The 19,656-nt window shown below is 41.5% G+C and overlaps 2 protein-coding genes across 3 annotated transcripts; one reads left to right on the top strand and one right to left on the bottom strand.

Moving 5' to 3' along the window:
- Positions 1–712: 712 nt before the first annotated feature.
- On the top strand, positions 713–8,761 carry taf1c (TATA-box binding protein associated factor, RNA polymerase I subunit C). Of its 2 annotated transcripts, XM_037752486.1 has the most exons (15): positions 713–1,195; positions 2,394–2,505; positions 2,591–2,640; positions 2,831–2,920; positions 3,309–3,370; positions 3,452–3,702; positions 3,898–4,035; positions 4,119–4,236; positions 4,388–4,459; positions 4,554–4,689; positions 4,896–5,024; positions 5,397–5,595; positions 5,727–5,864; positions 6,011–7,434; positions 7,621–8,761. In XM_037752486.1, the coding sequence occupies exons 1-15, from the start codon at positions 1,067–1,069 to the stop codon at positions 7,849–7,851; spliced, it is 3,279 nt and encodes a 1,092-aa protein (XP_037608414.1). In that variant the 5' UTR covers positions 713–1,066; the 3' UTR covers positions 7,852–8,761. The 2 variants fall into 2 exon arrangements, with proteins under 2 accessions (XP_037608414.1, XP_037608415.1); XM_037752487.1 differs by lacking the exons at positions 713–1,195; positions 2,394–2,505; positions 3,309–3,370 and having other exon boundaries at positions 2,590–2,640.
- Positions 8,762–9,428: 667 nt separating this feature from the next.
- Positions 9,429–18,284, bottom strand: ccng2 (cyclin G2). Its single transcript, XM_037752489.1, has 8 exons — positions 18,180–18,284; positions 16,440–16,598; positions 16,122–16,259; positions 15,461–15,711; positions 14,844–14,922; positions 14,552–14,650; positions 13,232–13,431; positions 9,429–10,775 (listed from the first exon to the last, which is right to left on the bottom strand). Exons 2-8 carry the CDS (start codon positions 16,542–16,544, stop codon positions 10,643–10,645), a joined length of 1,005 nt encoding a protein of 334 aa, XP_037608417.1. The 5' UTR covers positions 16,545–16,598; positions 18,180–18,284; the 3' UTR covers positions 9,429–10,642.
- Positions 18,285–19,656: the final 1,372 nt, after the last annotated feature.

Genomic DNA, 19,656 nt, shown 5'->3' with positions numbered 1-19,656 from the left:
CATCTCCATTCATTGTGTGTATTGTGAGGTTGTAGATTTATTTTATTAATTTTATTTATTTATTTATTTATTTATTTATTTATTTATTTATTTTATTTAGCTGCTTAACCTTTACGCACGAAAGTTCATTATTGACTTTGAAAACAATAGTTTGACCAATATTAATAATAATAATTATTATTATTATTATTATTAATAATAATTATCATTATTTTTATTTTTTTTTATTGTTGTTGTTTTGGTTGCTGTTATTATTATTATTATTATTATTATTATTATTATTATTTTATTATTATTATAATTCTATTATTGTAGTCAGGTCCCAACGTTAGTTCCACTTGGCTACATCATCATTCTAATAATCATTATTATTTGTAAACTAATAAATTAATAATTTAATTAATTAATACTCCACCAAGAAAACCCCATGGCAAACTCCCGAGATGCAGTTGAAAGCTCCGATTTTATTTTGAAAGTTCACCAGAGTCATGATGGTCTTGCTCGATATTTTTCCTATCTTCAAAATAAAAGTCCAGATGACTACGTTTTTTAAGTCGATTTTATTTGATATACTTATTTTTTTTATTTTATACGGGTTTTTTTTTTTTTTATCTCGCATGTCATATCATCTGACGTGTTGCCTCGTTAAACAAAATAAATTAATAAATAAAAAAACAAAATCACACCAACCGGAAGTCGTACTGTTGTTGTTTTCAGTTGGCGCCACAGCGAGCTTGACTGTCATTGCCGCGAGTCTGCACGTGTTCTGCGATACACTGCGGATTTTGGACAATTCCACCACAATTTTAATGTTTTTTCGGACTACTATGTTTGCATCCACGTGTACAACTTGTAGTTCGAGGTGCTGAACGCGTGTCACGATGATCAGAAGACGAGAAACTAGTTTATTCCTGCTAGTTAGCTAGCTAACTGGAGGAGCTAGCATTAGCAGAGCCGGAGAACAACATGTTCAGACTTGTTCCCAGACACCACGCTGAGAGAGAGAGAGAGAAGGAACAACGACACGTGTATCATTAGAAACCCAGACAGTTGTTTTAATTCGTTAATGACAAATACAATGGATTACCAGTTCCCACAGCAGCTTTTTCCTTCGTTTTATAACTGTGGACCTCCGGACTCGGCCGTGAAACACTGTGCGGGAACCTGGGGCAGCTATGGCCGAGTCATCCCTCAGGTGAGTCACCTGTCAGCTCAATGACTATTATTAATAAGCCAATAAATATATTATTCCAAACTATATACATGAATATACTCAACTAAGCCATGTTCGATTATGACAGTATTTACATGTAACGTTATGTATATTTTCAAAGAAGGACTTGATTGAGTTTATTAATAATATTTTTGTATTTTATTGGGTAAACGGGTACTGTAACATTTTATTTAAAAAATACTAAATAAATATTAATTGCAATATTTACCAAAACGTATTTTTATTCAGCCATCACCACTATCTTTAATAGTTATTAAGATGTTATAATAGTTTTGCATCAAGTAAGGAATGAATGAATGAAAGACTTTATTTCGAACATAAAAATAAATAAAAACAGATACAAAATAATAACATACATTTAAAAATATAAAATAAATAATAGGGTAAATTAAACCAAAGAGTGTGTATATATATATATATATATATATATATATATAAAGAAGCAAAATTAATACAGAAATATCAATTTGTCACATTTTATTAATTAATGCTACATTCATTTTTAATATTATTTTTTCATCAATTAATGACATATTTATTTATAGAGTCATTTATTTATTTATTCATTAATTCTTTTATTTTGGCAGGTTCCTTTGTCCATGCATTTCTGCCAGGAAAAGAAACAAATTAATGTAAAGTTATACATAATTAAAATATATATATGTCTAAATTATGAGATACTGAGTTTTAATATTTTTTTTGTTATGCTTTACTTTTATTGTGTGTGTTGCAGAAATGGGCTTCAATAGGAACTAAATGCAGTCCACTTTCCAGATTCACAAACACCAAGTAGACACATCAGTCTAGTTTAAGTTTTTTAAAAGACAGCCTAAAGACAATCTAGGTGTGTTAATTTTGTGTTCAGTGATGTGATCTATAAACGGGTGTTATTTAAGAAACAGCAAGTTGTGAAAACTCCTGTTCTGTTCCACTGAGACCATTAGACAATAAAACTGATCGCTTAGCAGATCAATAGCAAATATTGCTGATCATTTTGATAATTATAACAAATTCAGATTTTGTTAAAAACGCCAACATGATCTGCTCTCAGATTCTCTGCTGTGGTGATTTTTGGACTGTGTAGGATTGGATCAGTCGTTTGAAGAAGTCATCTGTACTGTCACACTTTCTTATTGTTTGGGTGTGTTTGTGGTTTCAGGGCAGCTCTGGTCCTCTCTCCAGCTGGTCATTTACATCCAGTCATCAGGTCAGAGGGGAGACATGGCGCCACACCGAGCCGGTGTCGGTTCCCCTCCTGTCTCCTAAAAATGGTGAGTCCCAGTCAGCCGGTTTTACCTCACTGGAGTACACTTGATTTAAAAAAAAAAAAAAAATCTATTGTCATTTTCTTTCCAGCTTTCCTTTGGCCTTTGAAGCCTCCAGATCCGCTGGACTTCATAGAACATGTGAGTGCGACAGTTCTACACAACAAACCTGTCTCAGATTTAAGAGATGTGTACTATGCACCTTTTTTAAGCCTTAAATGCATGTGTACATTGCTTCATACCTCTGGTCTTAGGTGACCCAGCACTTGTTAGTTTTTTTTTTGCCTTTTTGTTTTGTGTTCTGAGTTTTCTAAACAGGATTTGTATTTAGATGCAGAACTTCTTCATGGACCACAGCCAGGACGCCTTCGGGTGCATGGGTGAAATTCTGAGCGAACATTTCAAACCAGGACCGAGAGAGGTGAGATTCACAAGAATAGACTTTCTATGTTTATTTGATTTTTGTATTCATTCGGGTATTTGTTTGTTTGAATACATGTTAGACAAAATAAACAAGTTACAGACATCAGTTTGTGCTCTGGAAGCTTTATGATTTTATAGACTGAAATATGAAAAGTTAATCAGTTATTGATCAATAATCCTTTAAATCTAAGTTAATTAACAAAACACAAGTAAAGTACACTTCAAATTGCTAGTAGCTTCTCCACCTGTCATTATTTAACAAGCGGTGACTAATCAGTCCATGATAGATTATTAACATCTATTATTTAAGTATAGATATACAGTATAAAAGATAAACTGAAGAAAACAGAATGTCATCAGAATGTTTGCATGTTGTTTTTATGCAGAAATATCACAGGAATTCAGTCTATGAGGTGAAAAACGTCCTCGACATGCTGAACATTAAGATGTGAGTGGACCTGATCGATCAGTGGATATCTCTGCTTGTCTGATGGGTGTTTTATTTCGTCACGTTGTGTCTCTTGTCCAGGTACTCCAAGTCCCATTCCTGCAGATTGCTGGACACGTACAGCACCCTGCTGTCGGACGTGGTGCCCGCCGTCCCTCCTGAGCTGCTGGGTTCTCTGCTGTACGAGGAGTTGACGGAGCAGAGGGACCGCATGCTGTTCTCTGAAGGAGCCACGGGGGGCGCTCTGGCCTTTGTCCCCTTCTCACAGAGCGGCAGTGACTCTCAGCGTGGCTGCCTCATCTACCCTGGAAAACAGGGACATGACTGCCTCAGTATCCTGCAGACCAGATCATATACTAGAGTTTTAAGACAAAGATTTACAACCCAGTAGGTTGTTGAACCTACATGTCTTTTGTGATATAAAACAATAACACATAAGACTGATGAATGGGTGAGGATGTGAAACAGAGTGGTGTCCTTCCTGCTGTGTGTTTCTGCTGCCTTTGTTTCTTAACGCAGTACCTCAGACTTCCACAGAGTGGAGCTGCAGCACCACAGAGGAAGTTCCTCCTGTCTGGACGCCAGCAGGAGCAGCAGCGACTCCTTCAGCTTCCAGCTGAAAGGCCCCATCAGACAGATCAGCTCTGCCTCTCTGCTCGACGACTGTAAGAACAAGAAAGCATTGAGACATGTCATCAGGAGTGTGATGCCCCGGCTGTGCACATTTTAACATGTTTGTCTTTTGCAGGTTGTGTTGCAGTGCGATCGGACCACCTGTGTGGAGTTTGGAGGTTCAGTGAAAGAACCGAACCTCGTCTGCTGCAAGTTGTCAACACCAAAGAGGTCGCGACCTGCATCAGCGTCAGGTGAGGGATCACGAGGGAGGAGCAAGGCATCAACGCCGCTGCAGGGTGGGAGTTCAATTGCAGCCTCAAGGGTCGGAGACGGGAAGTTATGAAAAATATTCCAACCGAGGAGAAGGTGTAAAGTGACGTCTTGTCTGCTGTGTGTTGTCAGTCCTCATGTTTTAGGTGAAGTTCTGGTGGCGAGTGAGAGCGGAGCAGCAAACCTGTGGACTGTGGGCAGAGGGTGAGAATGTTTTTTGTACTTATTCTCCGTACAGATAACTGGTGTAATCTGTTTCAAGTCCCATTAAAATGAAAGTGACTCTCTGTGCCGTCAGGATGCAGAAGGTCCGGGAGGAGGTCGACAACCTGTACTTCAACGCCAAGTCGTCGTGGCGTTGGTGCGAGTTCTCCGCCCACCCGAGGGTGATGTTGTACGCAGACAGGACGGGGGTGGAGCTCACAGACATCAGGGTGAGACATGAGATCGTGGTGGTTGTCTCAGTTTGGACAAGCCTGAGTTTAGCTTCTGTTTGTTTTCACCGTGTAAATGAACAACATGGGAATCATTTTAATCGTTTTAGTGTCCTTCTTTACCAGATGACTTTTGAATGTAATTTGATTTCTTGGACTCTTGTCCTCTATCCCTCTGCCCCTCCCTTCCTCCTCTGTCCCTCCAGGCGAGTCCTGTCTCGAGTCACACTCTGTTTCGTATCAGCAACACCCCCGAGTGTCGCAGTGGGGAGAGACTCATTCTGTCCAGATATCTGGGAGACGTCCACTCCTTCCAGCACCTCATCACCACTCAGGTACAGCAGCACTATTAAGCCTGAAAACAGAGCCATGAGGAGGTGCAGAAGTCTAGTTTTCTCTCAGAACACTTGAATTACAATATGCTGAAAGGTTATTATGGAATTTTTGCCCAATGATGCCAAAAATATTCTGCCTACTGCCACTTTAATTTAAACAAGGGAGATTCTGATGCCTGATTTGACACAATCAGATGATTTACATGAGACTCGCCACTCCGTTAGTGTGTCGATATACAAAAACACTGATCTCACAAGCCATCATCCCACCCAAGCACCTGTCCAGCTGATACATTCTGCTGGGTGTCATATGGCAGTTTTTTTCTTTCAGTTTCAGAAAGCATTTTTAATTCCTCTCTCTCTCTCTGTCAGTACTCGGCCTACATCATGGACGAGCGTTTCCCCTGCACGCCCATGCTCAAGTGGGATCACCTGATGGAGTCCCCACCCATGTTTTGTCACACTGTTCGTGGCTCGGCCTCCTCTGGCTCAACAGTGGGTGGGGCTAGGACCACCAAGGTCCTGCTGGGCTCCCACAGCTCTCAGGAAATCGCACTGCTGCAGTACTCAGGTCAGTCCACTTTGATGTTTCTACAAATTAGTGCTAAATGTTTCAGTCTAATGGTCCCTTTGGAATCTCACGGGTGTTCACGTTCCGTACTAAACATCTGTACTAAACTCCCTCTGTGTGCGTGTTTTCAGGAGGCAGAGCGGAGGCCTGTTCTAGTCAAGGTCCTCCTCAGGCGCTGCTCAGAGCCAGAGACAGTCTGAAACACCTTCCTGTCCAGATCCCTCACCGCTTGGACATCGCAACCAGCAGATTGTCCTCCCCTGCTGCAGGTATGGATAGACGATTGCAACCAACTGAGTACCCCTCTGCTCACTCCTCCCTTTCAAAACTGCGGCTCTGGGTCTGAACACAGCATTACTTTAAAAAGATAATCATACATATATGATGTGGCTGAACGTTTTTGTGTTGTTATCAGGTCTGACTTGTATTCAGAAGAGAGGAGGAAGAGAGGCAGGTGGCGAGGAGTGTATCTGTATCCTACAGCTGACGGAGGCAGGAGATATCTTCTACCAGGTCCTGGAGCCTGCGCAGCAGGACACCTCTGGACCTCCAGCAGTAGAGGACGACCTGCCGCCACAGCCAGCTCTGAAAGAAGCCACAACTTCAGGGAGAAAGACAGCCAAACGGCCTCAGTCACTTTCTCAACTGGTTATATCGGACACGTCGAGCGATGAGAGCGTAATCGGACCGACTCAGCATCCAACTGTGCCGAGGTTTGTGGCCGAAACGCCGGAGAGGGAACAACAAGGGCTGATTGTGTACTCTGACACTTGTTCTGAGGATTCAGAGTCCAGATGGAGAGGTCGAAACCTGAAGCGACTGCGGCTGCAGGTCGTCATCAACGATGATCCAGATCTGGATCAAGTGAGTGGATCGGACGCAGGTGTGAAAGATGGAGAGGTGGGTGAAGGTAACGTCGATAGAACTGAGGAACCCGGCGGTGTGGAGGAAACCGTCAGCAGCTTGGGTCGCTCAGAGTGTCCGGCTGCCGTGAAGCTCAGCGACGCCACTCTTGTCACGTGGAAACATTGGCTCCAGAAATTGATGCAAAGGAGTCGTGAAAAGAAGCCCCGTCAACGCCGCCCGCAGCACCTCACATTCGGAACTGAACACCTGCTCCACCGTGTTGACGATGAAGCGAGTGATTCGACAGAAGCGAAGCGCGTACAGAGCCTGAGGCGTGATCTGAGAGCGTGCATGTCCAAGCGCTCGCTGCTGGTTCACGGCGCCGTCTCTGCATCCCTCGGGGCTCCAGATGTGGTAATGGTGCCAGATGTGGTGGATACAGAAGTCTGGAGTGATCAGATCAGCCATCGCCTGACCCTCTCCTGGCAGGGCGAGGAGGCGTGGCGGGCGTGGTGGGAGGACCAGCTGGGCCTGAACAGGGAGGAGAAGGTGGCGGCTCTGAAGAGGAAGAGGAGGAGGGAGAAGGAGGCGAAGAGAGCCTCCGGGCGACGCATGGAGCTCTCCGGGAGCTTCACCTCGTCTGTCAGCTACCAGACAGAGCTGAGCGATTTCTCCGATTCCACTGGCTGGTCTTCTGCCGCGAGCCAGGGGGCGTGGTCAGACTCCGAAGGTAAGCTGTCCCAGTTGGAGGATGTTTCGGAGAGTGGGACGCCAAGAGCCGCAACACCCTCCACCGTGCAAACTGACACTCCAGTTCCCACGCCGACCCCCACACCTCAAAGTGTTAGATATAATCAAGTTGACCAGCAGACCCCCAGCAGCTCCCGAGCCCTCCCCCCATCTCAGACACCAAAACCTGACTCCACACCGGCCAATCAGAGGAGAAACAAACGTCCAGTCAAGGACTACCTCAGCTCTCTGTTTGCACCACAGGTAAGAGGAAGGCGTTCAGTAATGTGTCATGTTGGTTTGCCACTAATGGCGCATAGACACCAAGAGCAAAGCAAACTTTTCGCGCAGTGCGATCTCTTACAAAGTCCATACAAAATGTTATAATAACGTGTTATTATCGTGTTAACTTTGACAGCCCTCCTTTTTTTTTTCCTGGTCCGTCTCTAGGATGAGCCCTCGCAGCATGACAGTTATTTCCTGGAAGAGGGGAGCGCCGCGCGCCCCCCACCTCCACCAGCGACCTCGTCCTCCTCCCAGAGGAGCCTCAGGATGGATCTGTCCCAGGACGCCCCCGTCTGGTCGGGTTTCTTCCAGTCCCAGAGTTCACAGGGTCGGCTGGGGCTGTCGCAGGCGTCGCAGGCGTCGCAACCCAAGAGAAAGTCTCGAATGGGATTTTGATTCACTGGTCGGTCTGTCCGTCACACGGAGGGGGAGTGTATCGTTTGGAGTACCTGATCTCAGGAAAACAAAAAACAGTCTCAAGGAACGTTTTTCTGATTTCCGGCTTCTTCATCTGCCTCAGGATTTGTAAAAATGGATTTATATCGGTATTATTCACTGGGATTGTACATACAAAAAAATTAACATGCAAACGGGATCTTATGGAAGTGGATGAACTGACTGCATGTTGGAAAAGGATCCCTGGCACTGTTGCTGATCCCTGAAGACGTCTGCAGACTGGCTGAAGAAGACCGACTGCCGGCTGGTTTGGTAGGACTCAGTGCAGTTTATTATCTTTGTTTTGTGGTTTGTGCCGTTTGTTTGCTGATGTCATATCCTTTGTGTGTGTGTGTGCAATGTAATGTAAGATCAAATGAGCAGTCATTCATTCTTTGCATCATGATGAGGTGTTCACACTGCAGGTGACGTTTAACTCTAAATGATGACTGTTAAATGATTACAAAAAAAGACATTGCTTTTATGTGTTGGAATGAAAGGACTCAATCATCTCGTTGTTTTTGGTGTGAAAACAGGAACAGTTTTTACTTCTAAGTACTAAAATATGACATTTCCAGGACCGGGATTTCCTGATTTGCCTAAATCAGCATCTATCTGGTATCTGGTCATAATTGTGACCTTGTGTACGAATGTGAGTGTGAAAGTGAAAGATTATTTTTTACAGAAAGTCTGGGTTTCTTTTGAAATTTCTCTTTACCAATTCTGTTTCTCAGAAATCAGTCGGTTATTTTTTACTTTGGTAAATGAAAGTACACCTCGCTCACTGTGATAAATTATTTTTATGAAACCTTTCTACATCTGCTTCTCTAAACAAAACAGAACTGATTTGAATAAAATCACTCAAAGAATATTTGGGTTGTCATTGAAAAACAGCAGGACATGGTAAAAGCTTTACACGGTATTCTCAAAGACAAAAAGGGCCACGTGTAAAAAAACTTGAAATGAAATGTTCAACCAAGTTAAGCTGGTTTACTAAAGGGATTTCCACTCTAATGAACAATTATATTACAAACATGACAAATGTCAGCATTGAAAACAAAAAAGTTTTGTTTAATTTTTCGTGGCCATGTTGCAGTACTCTAGTCTGACGATTGATTAATGTTAGAAGTCTCACGGTTTGCCAAATACAACCTAGTATCAGGGCCACTGTGGGACTATTTTAATTTGTTTCAGGTGTGAATTTTGTGACAAAATATCTAAAATGGTTGTTGAAATATATCAAATTAGTGTCTTTTCATGCTCCTATGCATTGATGAATATTTTAATATCCGTCAACCAATCACAGTGGACAACGAAGGCCCTGAATGCTCCGTCATACTGAAACCAATATCTGCTGGAGGATTTAAATTCTGTTGATCACCCCGCCCTGTGACATTGTTGTCTAAATAGATCAGTTATGTTCAGTTATCTGCATCATCTGGTTCGTTCAGTTTATACTTTCAGGTTGAGTTATAAAATGAATCCAAACAGCTGGTTGTTGTTTTCAGACACAATGGAAGAAAAAGACAGACAACAGATTAAAAATAATATTTTTATAAGATTTTAGACTTTTTTTCAGTACAGTGACAAAAAGAGAATAAATAACTTAATATCTACAAAAGAACTATTAACATTTTTTTTTTTTTGTACATCATTTACAGTTTTACATGTTTTTGTATTAACATTTTTTTTACATTTTTGAAATTTTCGACTTTTTTTTTTAACACCGTCGGCATCATTTAGTTCCATACAGCATTCTCACCTAACAGTCTCAAAACACCAAACTTTTTTTTGTAAGCTACATCCTACCATTTTAAACCAGGGTCATACGTGCACACATCCACAAACACACACTCATTAAATGTTTTCATCAGCAGGGTTTGAACCTGAACGCTCTCTGCCCCCCGCTGCCTTTGAGCAAGGCACGTCACCCTGACTGAACACACTGAACAACTTCTGACACAGCAGAGTTTCACCTCCAAGACACAAAGTCAAACCTCCAGTCTGACCATTTAACACTTCAAAATGACATAAAAAGAAAACTGTGCAAATAAAAAGTTTACTACAGAAGATGAGAGCAGACGTGCGCACTAAAGGTTTTCTGTCAGGAGATCACAACGCAGTTATCTCAAGAAATGACAAACAAATTTACTTTTCAACCCTGTTAACTAGAAAATAAAGACCGTTTAGTGGTGATCAGGACTTCAGTGAGTCTGTATCTCAGAATCAGTACCTTACATTAGAGGTCTTAAGTCATAAATTAAACGTTTTGATCACCACCCACAGTCGCTCTCAGCTTCTGTACATCAAGAAAACTCCTACCCTTAATAAAAGCAGTCTTGGATTAATAACAGTCCAAAAAAAACATTCTATTAAATAAATACCACGTTTTGGCAAATTATCTTCTTGTCGACAACGTGAACAGTTTCTGGTCTGAACAGACGTCTGAGGTTGAGAAGTTTCTTATCGGACTGCAGGGTCTGCTAGCTCAGCGCCTTTTTTAAAGACCAGACGTTATCTAACATACATTGTATATCCTTAAAATCTGGCATCCTGGAATGTGACATCTCAACATGCACCAACACGGCTACAAACTAAAAAAATCTACCAGGAAGAGTCCGGACTGCTCAGCTGCCAGTTGTTGTTGTTGTGAGACTCTCCACCAGCACCGGAGCTTATTGAACAATAAATTAAAGACTTTGGGTAAAGAGGGGGAAGGGGATGAGACGGCGAGGCACTGGGGGGGAGGGCATCAGGCGTGGAGGTGTTGGCGGTGTTTTTGGCGGCGGAGGTGCAGAGGGAAGTAGGGCCCTTCGGCGTCGCTGCCCGGAGAGCTGCTGAGAGACTCCTCACCTGAACTCATCATGTCCTCACAGGAGTCCTCACTGTAGAGACACACACACAACGATATACTGTCAGTACACAGTTATATAACACAGCTGATTAAATCTGTTGATTGACCTGTACTAGGTAGAGTGACACAGAACCTTACTAGAAAAGGTTCGGGCAGGCGGGTGACAAAGCAGCGTTCCGTGTAAGTTATTAATAACTTACAGAAACATTGCATGCAATAGTCCACCTTCTCATCCTCTCTCTCTCTCTTTCAAACAAACACAGAAACCAGCCGTGGTGGCGCCACAACATTTGAACACAGGATCTGTGCCACCATCAAGTAATGCGCTGTCAAGAGGTCGCGATCATTTCACGTGTCTGTGTGATGACGTTGCGCACACACACCGCTGCGCTCAAGTGCGCTTGTCTCAGACCTCAGTCCTGACAGTTGTGCTACTATAGGCTAATACATAAAGTTGGTGGTTTGCGGGTCGGGTTCAGGTGGTTGATTGACGCAAATTTTTTGCGAGCCGGGCGGTGCGGATTGGCTCCCATTAACAGGTCGGGTGGGTGCGGATCATAAAAAGACCCTGACCCACGCATCACTAACTTGTACAGATCAGGAAGAAGATGTGTTGGAATGAGAGCAGAGAAGAACTGACAACTGTTTTGTCATAATGATGTTAATATGAATACTGAATAGTAGTAGTAGATAATAGGTCAAATAGTGGATTAGTCAACAAACGGAAAACTGACAATTTTGATAATCAAATCACTAAAGTAATTCATTAATCAAAGATTTCTTGTTCAAGACAATCGTCAATAAAAGAACAAGGTATTTTCTTGTTATAGTGAGCTACATGTTAAAGTAAATTAGGTACATTTGTTTAGTTTTCTTGGCTGTTTATTAGTCAGATTTAAATTGACATTGGTCATAATTTATGTTGTTTGAAAGACTAAATGGTAAATATGGATTAAAACTAAATAAAGAAATACAATCAAATATGATTGAGGAAATATACTAATGAAAATAAGCATCACTTTGCCCTCTGAGGATTTTATAATTCCTGACCTTGATAAGATTTATGTCACACTAGGACAGAAGAAGACAGTTTATGAGTAAAGAAACAGTCAAGCTGACCATGTTCTGACTTGTGATAGTTAAAGTCTGACTCAGCTGTCTGTCTGTTAACGTCTGCTGAAAGTTCAGGTGTGGAAATTAACATAAAAAAAGGCTTTAAACAAACATGTGATGTTCAGCAGGTTTGTGTTTGAGCTGCTCTTTGGGTTAATGATCACTGTCTGCTGTCAGCTGGGTAAAGTTTTAATGTTTCGGTTCCTCTTTATTCTTGTTACGCACTCTCCAGAAGTTCCATGTTACATAAAGGCGAGGCCCTCTGGCCTCATGCGACGTCATGGAAACGTCTGTCAGTGGTGGGACGTGATTAGTGACTCGCACACATCCCATCATGCAGTGCTGGGAGATATGAGAGGCCTTGACAAGCTCAGACAGTCGGGGGGGGTTGGGTCGGCCTGTGTGTGACGTGATGTTACAAAACACCAGAAACTTGTGTGTTGCTGCACAGCTCGTTACAGAAGGAGTGTTACGGCACACACAGTACACTGTAAAAAATGCCCCCCTCTAAACTGAAACACAAATTAAATTTGCTAAAAAAAATGATAGTTTTCACTTCCAGCTAAATCAAAACTAACTATGAGATGATTCACCACAAGACTACTGCTGGTAAACTAACTGGGTTACTTCATACACTGTTTCCGTGCGGTGATGTTTGTATGACACACAAGGTGTGTCTGGGTTATTTTTTTATACCTGAAATGCCTCTGTTATTGTCGTCAGGAGTGTTTGGAATTTAACAGCAGATGTGAGCTGCCATCACATGATGTCAGTTTGACGTCTGCATCACAATGAAACTGAATCCAACACAGTCCGTAGTTCAGTTAAGCAATTCCGAGTCTGATTGTTGAAGTTTGTTTTGAAGCACAGAACTCAGTGTGTTTGTATCAAAAAACATTTTTGCTTCTCAACGTTAAGGCCCTGAACCACCAAGCCAACGGTCGGCCGTCGACCTAGTTTTTTCGGTGTTTCCCGCACCGTCGGCTCTATTCTCCTGTGTCTGAGGTTTTTTGGCTGATTTAGCATGTTGAATTGGCGGCAGTGCCCGTCGGTGAGAGAAATCCCTCCGGATGTTCAGCTTAAATGAATCATTGCATACGATCATTCCAATACACGGATAGTTTTTAAGTGGTGAGTGAGTGGTGTGAAAATGGTCGGCAAAAATGCCGCTTTGTTTCACGTACGTATCATTACAACGACTTGTACATCCGCCATCCTCCGCCTTCCTGTTTCCCTTTTTAATTGATGAATACAACAAAACAAACGCGACGTGAAGCGACGCAACTGGTGGCCTTCGTCGCACCTAGTTCTTTGATGTCGGGTTGGTGTGTCTGGGCCTTTAGTATCTTGCACAGGTGTGTTTGGGGCTCTTACCTCTCGCTCTCGTCCCAGCAATCCTCTGGGATGGTGGGCATCTCAGGGACGATGCGGAAGCTGTGCAGGTTCTGGGCGGTCCGCCGCGACACAATCCACTGCAGCTTCCTGTGGTTGGGTTTGCTGCATTCAGGGGAGGCGTAGTCCGACAGGCACAGAGCCACCCGCTCACTCCACAGCAGCAGCTCGCCGTCCGTAATCTGAAACCAGAGCAGCAGTTCAGTTTAGCCGTTTGGCCCTCTGCCCTCTTCACAGACTGACATCAGTGCATTTATATTAATCTAATTACATAGCCGTATGTCCCTGTAAGCAGTAACCTGGTTTCTTTTTTTTTTCCAGGTCAGGAGGTTATGAGAAACCAGGTTAAAACAGCGCCTATAGGTTTGTGCTGGAACCTGATCAGCTAGTCATGCAACACCTGAACTTCAAAGTGTTTATAAGTGGGGGGGTTGAGGGAGCAACACAGCATGATCTAAAATAATATCTCAACTCTATTTAGGATGTAAATACTGTACTGTTACATTTCCTTAGTGGAACATTATTTGAAAAAGCAAAGCTTCTTGAACAACATACAAACTTATGGAAAAATACTGCTCCCATATCACCACATATATATGTTTCAGGGAGGTTGAAGTACATGTTAACTGAATATGGTCATTACGTAAAGGAGGGTGGAAAAGCCTGAAAATATTACCAATTCAAGCTCAAACATTTGGCAGAGTTTTCAGAAATCCCACCGTGAATGCAAGCATTTCAAAGTCTCATTTCCGTGTGGAGACGAACACTCACAACACAAGACACCAGTTACATAACCACAGTCCTCAGTAGAAATGTTGTGGACCAGAGCCGAGCCAAGAATAAATAGACACCCCCCTACCCCACCACCACCACCACACCCACTCCTGCTGCTATTCGGAATATGATTATACATATTCTCTGTGTTGTGTTCACTTCCCTTTCATTGAGCCAGATACTGGAATCTCACCTTGAAGTATAAAGCCTTGATGTAATGTTGTTTGTCATGTTACTATTTATGGAAATGCTGAGTTGATACTGGTAGTATCAGCTCAGCATTTCCTGGATCAGTAGTTTCAGTCGTTTAGTTTTACTTTTATAAAATCACTAGAGTCCTGTGACATTAAACCTTTAGACTCTCATTTCCTCTAAAAAATGAATTTGCTCCGGGCTGCTGTTGTGAGTGTTGTTGCCCCCTGTTGTGGGAAGCAAACTGTCTTTTTTTTTGGTGTTCCAATAGATTTCCACAGGTGTTACTTTCCCTTCCTAGATGAGTTGTTGTGTAACGCAGTCATGCGTGTTTACCTTTAGATGTCTCTGGATGTGATAGGCTATTTCCAACTTATCCCCCGACTGAGCGGCTTCGATCTCCTGCCTCAGGAGCGACAGGGCTAGGACGGACGGCTGGATGGACAAACAGACAGAAAGAGAAGTGAAGAAGTGGCAGGGACGAAACAGACTGAGGCTTGTTTAACAGTCTCAGTGTTGTCAAACTAAGAGCAATATTAAAAAAAAATAAAAAATTCTGAGCCTCTCATTAGACTGCTGAACTACTGTAATCCTATCTGACCTTTGACCCTGTGTTGTGAATTCCTACCTTTGCTTTAGAGAAGGAGATCCGGCACAGACAGGCTTTAAGTTGAGCTTCCAGCTTCTCCAGGCTCAGAGTCTCCTTCCTGTTAACACACACAGAGAGTCAGGTTTAGGTGTGTTTTCAGGTCAGTGATGTTTCCCAGGCAAACAGCATTTTTTAAGACACAAGACAAGGTTATGTAAGTGTGAGGTGCTGGTGCCAGCGGCATCCGACAACAAATCTTATCGGTGCACTTCAGTCAGACGCTGATAGCTGACCTACATCAGGTGGAACTGCCTGTGACAAACAAGCAGTGGTGTGGAGAAGCTCTGCCAATCAAATCATGGGAAGATCTTTGCGTTCACACACCCCTCTGAACTGAACTCTGGTATTTTATCTTGACATTCAGAGAGGTGAAACAAATCCCTAATGTGCCCCAACAAGGCCTGCAAACAAACATTGTGTTTGTAGCTGAGGCAGAAGATAAACTTGACTAAATGTTGACTTTGATGGATTATATGTATCTGCAGCAAGGTTCAAGTCTTTACAAGTACTGACACCAATAAATCTAACAGCTGATGACAACCAGCAGGAATGTCAACTTTAGTTACCCCATAATTCCCTGTACGCGGTGGTCTCACCTGTCTGTGGAGTGCGAAAGTGCGATCTGGTGGTACAAGTGCAGAAAAGTTAAGGCAGTGATGGCTTTGGACTTGAAGTCGAGCTTCTCGGCGACGATATTCTCCATGCGGCAGAGGTCGGACACGGTGAACCGGCACTGGCCGATGCGGATGAGCTCGTCGGTGGGCGCCAGGTCGCACTCCTCCTCCGTCACTTTGGCCGCCATGTGGAGGCAGCTGATGCTGACGCAGGACAGGTGCTTCTGCTGGATCTGAGGTGGACGACACGTGAGTAAGAAAGTGTTTGGAAATGACTGGTTGAGTAAAAACTTCATATAAGATCAGCAACAAAATCATTTAACTCACTGCATTTGATTTATTATTCAGTAACGAACTGATTAAGGAAGTAGGAAGTAAAATAATTTACAAATGAGGAATGTTGTTTTTTATTAATCCTGTGTTCATTTTCTGTAAACATTTTAGTGTAGATATAATTTAAAGCTGAATTCTTTTAACTGAATTAATCAGTTTCTTTGTTTACAACTTCTTTACTCCTACATCTTCTGTTCAGGTTTCAACACTTTTACAAACCGCATTAGCAGCCAATATGTCACCAGGCCCCGTTAAAAGCGAAAGCTAACGTGTCCAATGTCTGGTACTATCAGGTGTGAGCATCTCGTACCCTAATCATGGCCAGGAATCTGTCCAGCAGGTTAACGGCCAGGACGAAGGTCTGCGTGCTGTAACCGAAGAAGCTGGTCAGACTCCACAGGTCCTCCACTTTGGCATCTCTGCACTTGGCCGAGATCCACCTGTCATCCTGGAAAACAAAGACATGCTGTTGATTGACCTGGTTTATCTGCCACACACTCCGATGATGACTTACATTTTGGCAGAAAAGTATTGAAGAGGCTTGCTTGTCATACTACTAGACTTGGGACATTTCCCATTTTCCGACTTTGCTGTGGATTAATGATACATTTTTTTCAGACGTGCTCACCTCTGTCGTGGATTCGATGAGGCTCAGCCCCGTCTCTTTAGGGAGATAATAAGCCTCCTGCTCATAGTTCACCCTCAGCTCCTTCATCAGCTTGAAGGCGTCCATGACTCAGCTGGCACTGGAGGAAGTGATCTCTTGTTTTTTACCACAGTATTTTCACTGCAAAACAGGAAAGCACCCAGGTTTAGTTCCAAAACATAGCCAAGTATTTTATGTCAAAAGGTTCTCCGACCAGTCCAAAATACAAATACAATAAACAAAAAAATCCCAACTGTAATCAAGATCAATCTTGCAAGTGCATTTTTGTTGTGTCTCATGTGACACTACCTTAAGTACTTGTCTGCATAAAAAAGCACTAAAAAAAGTAAATATATTTTTTTAAAATTAACAAAATGAGAAGAAAGGGCTGTACCACCATAATTAATCAAAAAAATAATAATAATAATAATCAAGCTTCTGGCTTCTCTCATGTAAATACACCTGAAAACATCACCTCTGGCTCTTTAAAGTTTACACTTTTTTTTAAATATATATATCAGAATCAGAATCGCGTTTATTGCCAGGTGTATGAGGTATACACTAGGAATTTGCTTTGGTTTTGTTGGTGCAAATAAGCAGTAAAATAACAAAAGAATAGATAAAAACGTTAGAATAAAATAATTTAAATTCTACCATTGTACAATATAAGCTTTAAACAAAAGATAAATAATTTAAAAATATGTAAACCAAACCATTAATAGAATAGAATAGAATAGAGACTTTATTGTCATTGTCAAAACAACGAAAAACAGTTTAGCATGTCTTGGCAGTAAAAGCAAATATTAAAACCAAACATAAAAACATTCAAATCAAAATATAGACAAATAAATGGATCATAAAGTGCAGGTGCCATGATTATGGTTCAGCAGCTAGTGTAATTAATTTATAGTGTAATTAATTTACCAATTGTGAAAGTAATCTGTTTAATCTATAATGAAAAAAAACAGTATCAAACAACAGCTTTGGTTTCACAGCTATTATTTGAAAAGTGTACATAAAAAAAGGAAGAAACAAGAATACCTGGGCAGCTTTTATAATTCCATTATTTATCCATGTTTGGTATTAAAATAAATAAATAATCTTTAGTGATATCTTTGCTGTATTCCTGCCATAACTGTTACTGTATATTTGGCCTACATTTGCTCTCAGCCTTACCAGAGGGGTCACAGCTCAGAGCCCAGCCCACTTCCCTCAGCTGGGCTCCGGTGTCAGATTTCCTCTGCTAGACGCTTTCTCCAGAAAAACAACTGCTTTCTCAAGCTTCTCTCTGTTACTTAACAACCTAAAACACACAAAAACACAACCCACTAGGCTGTGAATCCTCTCGTTTTATCATAATAGTTGATTATAACCCGAGTAAGCTAACAATAACCGCAGCTGTAGCTATCGTTAAATCCTCTCTGGTAGGAGCGGGGGAGGGGCTGCTCTTTTTCATCCACTGAAACCTTAAAAGGGTCTATTAAACTATAGCTTTCAACACCATAATCAATAACAACACATAAATTATAGATTATAGTGCGGTATTGATGCTTTAGAGCGATTAAAATGTGCTTATAGTGGTTTATTTTTGAATATAATCGAGTTAAAAAGCTGTTTTACACAGGAGACGGATTCACAACAACAGACAAGCAGGAAAAACATAGGAACTAACGTTAGTTAGCGTAGTCTAAGTATAATTGTAATATATGTTAAAGGTTTTACCTGTTTTATTGCAGGTTAAATCCACATCTCTGTTGTCTTGTCTCGTCTTCTTTCTCCTTTCTCTTCTCTCTTTTGTTGATGTTCATAATGATCACGCCCATCTACCTACGTCACACGGTAGAAACCAATCAAACGCTAGGGGTTCAGTAATAGAAATCAACCCCCTTTTTGGCATAACGGCATAAAATAAAGCGTACAGTTAATGTTTTTGGTGTCGTTTTGACTTTATTTTTAATATTATCGTCTCTTTAAATTAATAGTCAATCTTTAATTCGCCGATAAATGCGACTGGAATCGAAATATACCCCCTCTATTACATGAGACGATCCCCCTTTGATTGACGTCTCTCTAAGCCAATCAGAGAACAGCAGTTTGACATGTTCAAATAGTCCGCCCAAAATGGGATGCTGTGATTGGCTCATGGCTGCATACAGTCCTGACGCAATCTTTGCATTACGTAGTGGCTTTTGACTGTTGTTTTTTAGCAATTGTCTTCAACAAGCTTTATGATAAATGTCAGACATAACGTCTGTGAATGTTGAAAATGGTTCCCTTGTTGCAGTGCTAACAAAATAGGGAGATAGGTAATAGTCAATGGCAAAATGTAAAGGTGAGTAGACATTGTGCACAGAACTTGACATTTTGCAAACTACACACTGACAGCTGTTGTTGTCTGTTGGGCTTGAGTTTGCCATGTCATGATTTGAACATATTTTTTAATGCTTTTTTATACTTGTAAGGGTTTCTGGACAATATTTGTCATTGTTTTGTGTTGGTAATTGATTTCCAACCATAAATATATACATACATTTGCATAAAGTAAGCATATTTGCCCACTCCCATGTTGATAAGAGTATTAAATACTTGGAAAATCTCCTTTTAAAGGTCCCATATTATAAAAAAGTGAGATTTTCATGTTGTTTTTTTTATTATAAAGCAGGCTTAAGTCATATTTAAATACTGTGAAAGTATCGGAACATTCAATCAACAAGGAAATATACACAGCCCATATTCAGAAACTCTGCATTTGAAACAAGCTGCCAGGATTTCTGTCAATTTGTGATGTCACGAATATATAATATTTAGACCCTTGACACAATTTTAACCGTAAACATTCTAAATGTGTCCCAGTTTATTCCTGGTTGCAGTTTATGTGAATGGTATCAGCTGACAGGAAGTACACATGGACCCAAGCTGTTGCCTATCAACACAATTCTGTTGCAATTTCGTCACAATTCCGTCGAAATGCGCTAAAACGGAGCGTTTAAGACAGAGGGTAAATACAGGCATATTCAGGCTGGAAAATAAAGTTTTTTTTAACATTACAGCATGTAAACATGTTCTAGTAGAAACACAAAATACAAGTATGATCCTGAAAATGAGCATGATATGGGACCTTTAAGGTACATTTTGAACAGATAAAAAAATATAAAAAAGAAATCATAATAAACTTTTTTGGAGTTTAAAAGTTATGCCA

This window comes from Sebastes umbrosus, chromosome 19, assembly GCF_015220745.1.
Source record: "Sebastes umbrosus isolate fSebUmb1 chromosome 19, fSebUmb1.pri, whole genome shotgun sequence".
Classification (NCBI taxonomy): Eukaryota; Metazoa; Chordata; class Actinopteri; order Perciformes; family Sebastidae; genus Sebastes; species Sebastes umbrosus.
Note: the sequence above shows the minus strand (reverse complement) of the source record. Positions and strands in the feature narration are given on the sequence as shown.